Below are 9789 nucleotides of genomic sequence, written 5' to 3'. Positions count from 1 at the left end.
GTTAATGGTGTTTATAGCATGACTGGATGCCATGATGCATTCATCAATAATGAGAAGTTGGGCCTTTTTAATAGTTTTAGCAACTTCACTGTTTATATTGAGTCTAGAAATTGAAGTTTCATTTAATGGAATTGGTCATTTATATTGGGAATGAAAGGTTCTTCCACTGAGAAGTAAATTTGCAGCAATTCCTGTAGATGCTGTGGGTAAAAATTACCACCACAACCTCTAATATAATGTATTAAAACTTTATTGTGGGGAGCCGCTACAGTGTTTTGGACAGGTTGAAATCTTGGGCTGATGAAAGAACACAGTCCTCTCATTGCCACATGCAAGACCCAGCTTGGAGGGCAGGGCCCTCCCAGCACAATTATAGCCAACAACTATAGTTGTAAACTTGAACTTATGGTCGAAACACGTGGCCCCACAGGCCTGAGTGATATAGGCTTGATAGAATTCAGGTGAATATTGTTGAGTAGGATTGAAACCCAGGAGAATGTTGTAAAGATCTTGGTCATGCCCTTACTTTGCCTCGTGGCATCTGCTATAAAATAAAGACATGGCTCTGGGTGTCGTCGCTGTCTCTCAGAGAAGCACGTCCCACCGAGACCCAGCTTTCATTCTCTTATCTGTCTTTTCTAAGCCTTTCAGCCGCCTCCATTCAGGTTCACCCTTGGCCATGCTGGTGCGGCACACTTTATAAAGATATGCTTCCACGCTCCGAGGGTGGGTTCTCTGCCTCAAACCTCGCCCTTACCAAAACATCTCCCGGAAACAGCTCAGGAGAGGGTACAGCCGTTTCCAAAACAACCCCTGCAGGACTGACTTCCTTCCAGTTGGTTGCACCTTAGGTCGTGATGTTACAACCAGGGTTTTTATATAAGTAGATATGTACTAATTCATAATATAATATTTTTCTGAGAATGTTTTAGCAAATATACTTATTTAATGCCTAGAGTATTAAAAACTCTACAGTAGGTAGTCAAATAGTAAAATTACTTATTTTAAAACAGAGATTCTTACCCAAGTATTCTGGGCATTTTAAGCAGAATTCTTTCAAAAAGGCATTGGCTTTCAAATCAAATGTTCTAAGTTCTACTTCCGTGCCCAATCCTAAGACAACAATTTCTACCACAGGTAGTTCACAATCTTCAACAAGGTGATAAAATTGAATCGATACCTGGAGAAGAAAAAAGAAATGATCATTATTTAAGTCAAGCAACTGCTTATGTAGATGATGGTTACATATAGATTTATGAGGTATACATATGACATAAATATTTATTTAAAATTTAGGAAAGATTTTATAAGCACACAAACATACAATATACACACACAAAAAAGGAAAGAAGGACAACAGAATAACATCTGGATTCAGCTTAAATAGAATGAAAGCAACAGTGCCTATTAGTAATAACACTATATAAATAAGTTGTGAATAGAAATAAGAACCAAATATCAATTTTACAATGGTACATACCTCTGGCACTTCAAATCTTATTTTATACTGAATGATATTTTTTGAACAATCCAGCTCTGGAATCTTATTTTGTTGATAACTTTTAATGCTAGCTGTTGACTGAAAATATTCTTCCACGGGACTACATGGTGCATCATAAAATTCCTCCTCTGACTCTAAATATCAGAGAACATTGTTTAAGTCAGTAACCAATGATTTACTTAATAACAAATTTATAATTTTTCTAAAGTAAATGTGAACACTAACACACTAGGATCTTTTTTTAATTAATATAAAGATATTAATAAAAAACTTCCAGAAGGCAGGTCTGGAAGTTTGAATGAATAAACTGAGATGGAATACTACGTCATACACACACACACACACACACACACACACTAGAGGCCCAGTACACAACATTCGTGCACGGAGAGGTGGGGGGTGGGGGGTGTCCCTCAGCACAGCCTGCATCCTCTCACAATCCAGAAACCCTCAGGGGATGCCCACCTGCCAGCCTAAGTCAGCAGGCGGACATCCCCCAAGGGGTCCTTAGCTCTACTGAGGAGGCGGGAGAAGCTTCCACCACCGCCACTGTGCTGGCCAGCCGTGAGCCAGGCTTAAGGCTTCTGGCTGAGCAGTGCTCCTCCTGTGGGAGCACACTGACCACCAGAGGGCAGCTTCTGTGTTGAGCGTCTGCCCCCTGGGGGTCAGTGCACATCATAGCAACCGGTAGTTCTGCTGTTCAGTCGATATGGATATTAGGGTTTTATTATATAGGACTAGAGGCCCGGTGCACAAAAATTTGTGCACTGCGGGGGGCGGGGGGTAGGGTAGGGGTCCCTCAGCCCGGCCTGTACCCTCTCGCAGTCTCGGAGCCCTCGGGGGATGTCCACCTGCTGGCTTAGGCCTGCTCCCCGGGGGGATCGGGCCTAAGCTGGCAGTCAGACATCCCTCTGGAAGACCAGGAGCCCTCAGGGTGTGTACACTTGCTAGTGGGGAGCAGGCCTAAGCTGCAGTTGGACAACCTTAGTGCTGCTGAGGAGGTGGAAGAGGCTCCCGCAACCATCGCTGTCCTGGCAGCCTTCAGCCTGACTTGTGCTGAGCAGAGCTCCCCCTGTGGGAGCACACTGATCACCAGGGGGCAACTCCTGCATTGAGCGTCTGACCCCTGGTGGTCAGTGTGTGTCATAGTAACCAGTCATTCCCAGTTGTTCAGCTGTTAGGGTCAATTTGCATGTTACCCTTTCATTATATAGGATAGAGGCCTGGTGCATGGGTTGGGGCCGGCTGGTTTGCCCTGAAGAGTGTTCCAAATCAGGGTGGGGGTCCCACTGGGGTGCCTGGCCAGCCTGAGTAAGGGGCTGAGGGCCATTTTCAGGCTGGCCACACCCAGGCTGGCCAACCCCCCCAGCAGGGACCCTCACCCCATGGGGTGTAGCCAGCCTGGGTGAGGGGCTGATGGCTACTTGCAGGCTGGCCACGGCCCCTTCGGGGTGGGATTCCCCACTGGGGTGTCTGGCCAGCCTGGGAGAGGGGCTGATGGCTGTTTTCAGGCTGGCCAAGCCCCCTGGCGACCCAAGCTCCCAGCCTCACCTTTTTTTTTTCTTTTCTGGGATTTATTTTTCTTCTATAATTGAAACTTTGTAGCCTTGAGCGAAACCCAGGTCCAGCCAGGGCAGGTAGGAAGCTTGGCTTCCTCCACTGCCCAGGGAAACCCAAGCCTCCTGCTTGCTCCAGTTCTGTGGCAACTGCCATCTTAGTTGGGTTAATTTGCATACTCCCTCCTGATTGGCTAGTGGGCATGGCTTTTGTGTATGGCTTGAGTGAAGCAGAGGAGTCGGGCTCAGAGCAGGGCCGATTGGGGAGATGGGGCGTCACCCCCTCAGACAGAGCAGGGCGGATCAGGAGGTTGCTATGCCACCCTCAGTCACGCTCAGGGTAGGACCGATTGGGGGGTTGGGGCGCCGCCCCTTGTCACACTCAATTCAGGGTCCATGGGGAGGTTGCAGCACCACCCCCTTTCACGCACAGAGCACGGCCGATGGGGTGAAGTGGTTGGGGTGCCGCCTCCTGTCACTAACAGAGCAGGGCCAATCGGAGGGTTGGGGCGCTGTCCTCTGTCATGCACAGAGCCAGCCGATCTGGGTTTTGGGGCGCCGCCCCCTGTCACACACAGAGCAGGGCCCATCAGGGGGTTGGGGCTCCGTACCCTGTCATGCACAGAGCAGGGTCGATCAGGGGGTTGGAGAGCTGCCCCCTGTCACACACAGAGCAGGGCCCAACAGGGGGTTGGGGAGCTCCCCCCTGTCACTCACAGAGTAGGGCCGATAGGGGAATTGAGTCACCGCCCCGTAACACACAGAGCAGGGCCGATCAGGGGGTTGGGGCACCACTGTCACACTCAGGGCAGGGCTGATGGGGAGGTTATGGCTCTACCCCATCACACACAGAGCAGGGCCCATTGGGGTGCTGTTCACTGGGGGGCCTGCCCAGCCGCGGTGAGGGGATGATGGCTGTTTGCAGCTGGTCACACACCAGTCAGGGTGGGGTTCCCCACTGGTGTCCCTGGCCAGTCCTAGCATCTCCCTGTTGTATCTGCTTTAGTGAAAATTTTGTAATGTTACTGACAAATATTAATCACTATTTTATCTTCACCCTATATTGTAGCCTTTAGCATTATAAAATGCCCTTTGTATTGTTTTGGGTGTGCTCCTGTAAAGAGATTTGAAGATGCTGACCTTGAGCACTGGAGGGGCTGAGGGCTGTTTTCAGGCTGGCGGGTGACGGAAGCTCCCAACCGCTCCTTTTTTCTTTTTTTATTCTGGGCCAGCTTTAGCTCTGGCTCCAGCTCTGAGGCCTCTGCTGCTGAAAGCAGGTATCTGGTTTGTTTGAGTTCTATAATGGAAACACTGTTCCAACTCCAGCTCTGAGATCCCGGCTGGCTGAAACAGGTTTCTGGGGTTTTGTTTAACGTCTATATTTGTAACAATGTTTCAAACTGCAAGTTCAGAGGCCGGCAGCGGCAGACGGGGAACGTTGGAGTCCTCCGTCACTGAGCAAGCAAGCCTCATGTTAGCTTCAAGCTGCCTGGCTGCCGGCCGCCATCTTGGCTGGCAGTTAATTTGCAAATCACCCTGATTAGCCAATGGGAAGGGTAGCGGATGTACGGCTAATTATCATGTTTCTCTTTTATTATATAGGATTATAAATTTTTAGAATTTTTTATTGAAAAAGAACTCAAAAACTAGTAAAACCATTAAAAGAAAGTTTAAAGGAAGCTAAAACCAGCTAAAGTATATCCCTAATAACCTAAGACTGAATTTAGAGTAGATAATCTCACAAACATCCCCTCCCCTCCTCAGCCCTCTCTACCCCTCCCTCCTTGTCACCACACACAAAGGAAAACATGCTCTAGAAACCTGAGAATCAACATAGCAATTTCTGTTATTTAACACTTAGCAATTGTAAAAGTCTTAAAAACTGAAAAATACAATTATTTTTATTTCTAATGTAGCCAAGAAAAAGCAGTTTTTTGATGTCAAAATATTTAGCAGTTTTCATGTTTAAGTATATATTAAGACTTGATTTTATTCCTTTAATTAAAATGGAAAATATAAAATCTAAAAACTTAGAATAACAAAATTCTCCACATAATTAACACATTATGAATTAGACATCTAGAAAGTTTCATGCATCTCTTAGCTCACAGCAGAATTAAGATAATTTAATTACTAGTGGTCCTTGCAATTGAGGTCAACTTTTATGTACCAAAATTCCCACTGGAAGAGTAACTTTAAGGAACATCCAAATTATGCTGTTTTAAATAAATTTTAGTAAAATTTCTGGAAAACATATGTCTGCTATTGCCTGAAATTTTTATATGGTTTCAAAATAAAAATTATTCCCGTAAAGTTATTTATAATAAGGAAAATTTCCTAAAGTGGTTTTCATTTTACCATATTCAACACCTGCAAGTTCCAAGAGAGGAATCACTTTCTGTGAAATCTGTGGTGCTCCCAAAGAAGTGGACCTTTGCATCTGAAAGAAAAGGAATTCACTGTTTATTAACACAAAGATTTTTTATTCAGAGTTCTAAGACAATTGTGATGCCCCCACAAAAAGAAATTGAGAAATCCAGTCTGAATTAGACAATTAAATTATAAAATGTATATTTAAAGAAGTGTTTTTACAATATCAGAGCTAACTATAAACTGCAGAACTATTTTAATTTTTTTTTGTTGAGAGGCTTTGAGTAGAAAGAGATCTTAGATATATCTAAACTTAGTATCTTACAAAATAAGGAAGCCACCTTCATGACATCCATGAGAAACAAACAAAAATCTCAATATTTAAAGCCTCACTAGTTGAGGAGTTGCAGTTGTAACTTTTAAAAGTTATTTCAGTAAATATCTTTACTGTTCTCTGAAATATAGCATACAAAAACATGTAAAAATCACAATAAAAGACACTCCTGAATCTTCCTACCCAGGCCAAGAAACAAAACAATACCATACCTCACCTAGGAGCACTTGATGTGCTCCTCCCTCGATCACATTCCCTACCACTGATCATGATCTTGCTTTTATTTAGCTTATGTGTTTTTTAACCTATGAATGATTTTCTAAATATTGCATTTTACCTCTGCATCTTTCTATACTGCAGAAGAAGAAAATATTGCACATATTTTCCTGTGCATTACTCTACAAAATAATCTCTAATTTTATCTATATTGAATTTCTCACTTATTGCTATACTATATCCCATTGATGAATACACCATTAATTCTTTGTCCAGATTACACTACCATCAGCAGCAGATTAAAATTTATATGGCTCCATAACCTCCCAAATGCTTAACATTTTCAAACATTTTAAATACTGCCAATGTCACTGCCAATTTCATCCTAGTTTTAATGACAATTTCACAATAGTTACACATCATAATATAGGTCATGGGTTATTTGTGTTTGTCCTTCTCTGAATCCTTTTCATTTTGGGAAAACATTTTTATTAAAATGTAAACTACTACATAGGAGTACCTAACTCTAAGTATAAAATTCAATAAATTTTCAAGAAGTAAACACAATCATGCACCCAAAATCCAGATCCAGAACATTACCAGCAACTCAGAAGCTCCCTCATGCTCTCCAGAATCATTACACATACTCCCAAAAGGTAATGACTATGATGCCCTAATTTTAATTTTTAATGTACTAAAATTTTTGACAACTAAAGTCATAAAAGAATTGTTTTATTTTGCATTTTCCTGATGAGTAACAAAGGCACACCTAGTCATGTGTCTGTCTGCTCATTTATTTGGCTGTTGGCTTCCTTATACATGTTGGATACGTCTTTTAAGTTATGTGTTGCAAACATTTTTTCCCAATTGATCAGTTGGGTCCCTAGGCCTGACTGGCATTCAGGGCCATTCAAGTTCCCTGCCTCCCCACCTCCTCCTTCCCTCACTGCCCACACACCACCAGTGCGCGGTTCCCTGACTCCCCCCTCCTCCTTCCCTCACCATCCGCATCTGCCGCCACCCACGCCCGGTTCCCCATCCCAGCCGGGGCCCGGCCCTGATAGGGTGATCAGGACCTGCCAGCCAAGGAGAGGGACTGGGAGATTGGCCGGCTGGCCTTGATCAGGTGATTCGGACCTGCTGGCCAGGGTACAGACCAGGAGGTTAACCTCCAGGCCACAGCAGCTATTGGGCCTGTGGGCTGGGGGGCAGCTCCTGCGTTGAGAGTCTGCCTCCTGGTGGTAAGTGCGCATCACAACGACCGGTTGTTCCGGTCATTCTGTCCTAATGGTCACCTAGGCTTTTATACAGATAGATAGGTAGATAGATAGATAGATAGATAGATAGACTCTATGCCACTACAGCACTTTCTTGAATAAAGTAGCTATAAAATAAACCTTAACATCAAGTATTAGATATTCTCCAACATTATTTTTATTCAAAATTGTTCTGGCTAATATGCATCTTTTGCATTACCATATGTACTTTATAGATGCTTGTTAGTTTCCAGGAGAAAAGTCTTTTGGTATCTACACTAATAAAAGAGAAATATGGTAATTGGCATACGACCACTACCCTTTTCATTGGCTAATCAGGGTGATATGCAAATTAACTGCCAACTAAAATGGCAGTTAACTGCCAACAAAGATGGCGGTTAATTTGCCACTGACAGTGATCGGAAGGAAACCCAGGGGGCCCGCCTTTGCCCTGCCCCCAGCCATTATCGGAGAATTGGGTGCCTTTGTCGCCCTGGCCAGTGATAGCAGGAAGTAAGGGTGGAGCCAGCGATGGGAGCTGGGCAGGGTCGAAGCAGGCAGTCCTGGGAGCTAGGGGTCCCTTGCCTGGGCCTAAAGCGGAGCCTGCGATCACAGGGCCACTGCAGCTGCGGGTCCACGCTGCCCAGGCCGGACGCCTCAGCCAGAGGAGCCCTGCGGGGGTAGGGGTAGAGAGGTGTTAGGCCTGGGCAGGGGGCCGATCCGGTGATCGGTGATCGGAGGGTGATGAGGGTCAACTCCTCTGGCTGAGGCATCAGGCCTGGGCAGGGGGCGGAGCCAGCAATCGGAGGGGGCTGGGGGTCCACTACCCAGGCCTGATGCCTGGGCTAGAGGCATCAGGCCTGGGTGGGGGGCGGAGCCAGTGATTGGGGGGATATGATGGTCCCCTTGCCCAGGCCTGAAGCCTGAGTCAGAGGCATCAGGCTTGGGCGGGGGGTGGAGCAAGCGATCAGAGGGAGATGGGAGTCCCCTGCCCAGGCATGATTCCTGGACCAGAGGCATCAGGCCTGGGTGGGGGTCAGAGCCAGTGATGGGGGGAGATGGGGGTCCCCTGTCCAAGCCTGACAGTGTAAGAGAAATTACAGGTATTGGACTTAACTGCAAAAACTTTAAACTGTCTTAAATACTCTCAGCTAGAAAGAACTGTGAAGAACTAAAGAAAAATAAAATAGGTCACAATAAGAAAATATTAATAAGATAGGAATTATAAAAAGAAATGAAACAAAAATTCTAGATGTGAAAAGTACAATAACTAAAAAAATGCATTAGAGAATTTCAATAAGATATTTGAGCTAGCAGAAGAAAGAATCAGAAAATTAAGATAGGTCTATCAAAATTGACAAGAAGGAGTAAAGAAAAGTGAACAAAGCCTATGAGACCTGTGGGACACCATGGAGTAAATATATGCAATATGAAAATCCCAGCAGAACAGAAATGGGACAGAAGAAAAGTCTTCAAAAATAATAGTCAAAAAATAACAGCCAAATGTGATAAAATACACGAATCTAAAACAATACAAGTTTACTAAAATCAAAGTAACATACACTGAAATAGACCCATACCAAAACATAATCAGTTAAATGACACTCAAAGAGAGAAGAAGCCAGTCTCCTTATACTAGGTATCGTTAAATTAACAGATTTCTTGTCAGAAACCATGAAGGACAAAAAGTAATAGAATGACAATTAAAGGACTTTTTGACCACATGTTAGGCAAAGGTTTCAGATGAGATAAAAAGCTTCGTCCATTAAAATATATATATATAGTATAAATTAAGTTTCATCAAATTTAAAACCTCTGCTCTTCAAAAATAAATAAGCTCAGCAACAGACTATGAAAAAATATAGCAACACACTGAAGTGTTTAGTGTAATGGTACAACATATCAGTAACTTACTCTCAAATGGTTTGAGAAAAACACTTCTTTACACTATTTTTACAAGATTTCTATAAGTTTGAAATTATTTTAAAAGTAAACTGTTAAACCTAAAAAAATCAGAATGTTAAAAAGAGAAAAAGGCGAGTAGATATTTTCTTTTTGAAATTCATTTGTAAGGAGAGGTAAGGCATCCTATCTAATAACAGAAAAACAGGGTAATTAACTGTACCTCCGCTACGCTTCCCATTGGCTAATAAGGGCGATGTGCAAATTAACTGCCAACCACCATGGCAGCCGGCAGCCACACAGCTGAAGCGAACATGAGGTTTGCTTGCTCCAGTGAAGGAGGAAGCCAAGGTTCCCCACCTGCCACGGCCCGGCTCTGAGCTCCAGAAGGAACAATGTTTCAATTATAGAAGCTAAACAAACCCCAGATACCTGCTTTCAGCCGGCCATGGCCTCAGAGCTTAGAGCGCCAGTGATGGCAGAAGAGTTTCAATTATAGAAGCTAAACAAACCCAGATACCAGCTTTCAGCCACCCAGGCCTCAGAGCTGGAGCCGGGCCTCAGAGCTGGAGCCGGCTCTCAGCTCCAGTGACAGATATAGAAGGTAAATAAATCCCAGAATAAAAAGAAAAAGAAAAAAGGGAAGCTGTGTGA

General features: G+C 44.1%; 1 protein-coding gene across 9 annotated transcripts in view; it reads right to left on the bottom strand.

The window, feature by feature from the left end:
- Positions 1–9789, bottom strand: part of VPS13A (vacuolar protein sorting 13 homolog A (S. cerevisiae)) — a 185645-nt gene that overhangs the window by 108836 nt on the left and 67020 nt on the right. For all 9 annotated transcript variants that reach the window (XR_001514783.1, XM_006769015.2, XM_015567378.1 and 6 more), the window contains 3 exons: positions 5416–5497; positions 1481–1635; positions 1024–1180 (listed from right to left, as the gene is read on the bottom strand). Coding sequence is in view for 8 of the 9 variants with exons in the window: in XM_006769015.2 (XP_006769078.1) it covers positions 1024–1180; positions 1481–1635; positions 5416–5497 (394 nt within the window). In the remaining variant the exon portion in view is untranslated. The remainder of the gene's footprint in view (positions 1–1023; positions 1181–1480; positions 1636–5415; positions 5498–9789) is intronic.

This window comes from Myotis davidii, unplaced genomic scaffold (assembly GCF_000327345.1).
Source record: "Myotis davidii unplaced genomic scaffold, ASM32734v1 scaffold98, whole genome shotgun sequence".
Lineage (NCBI taxonomy): Eukaryota > Metazoa > Chordata > Mammalia > Chiroptera > Vespertilionidae > Myotis > Myotis davidii.
Note: the sequence above shows the minus strand (reverse complement) of the source record. Positions and strands in the feature narration are given on the sequence as shown.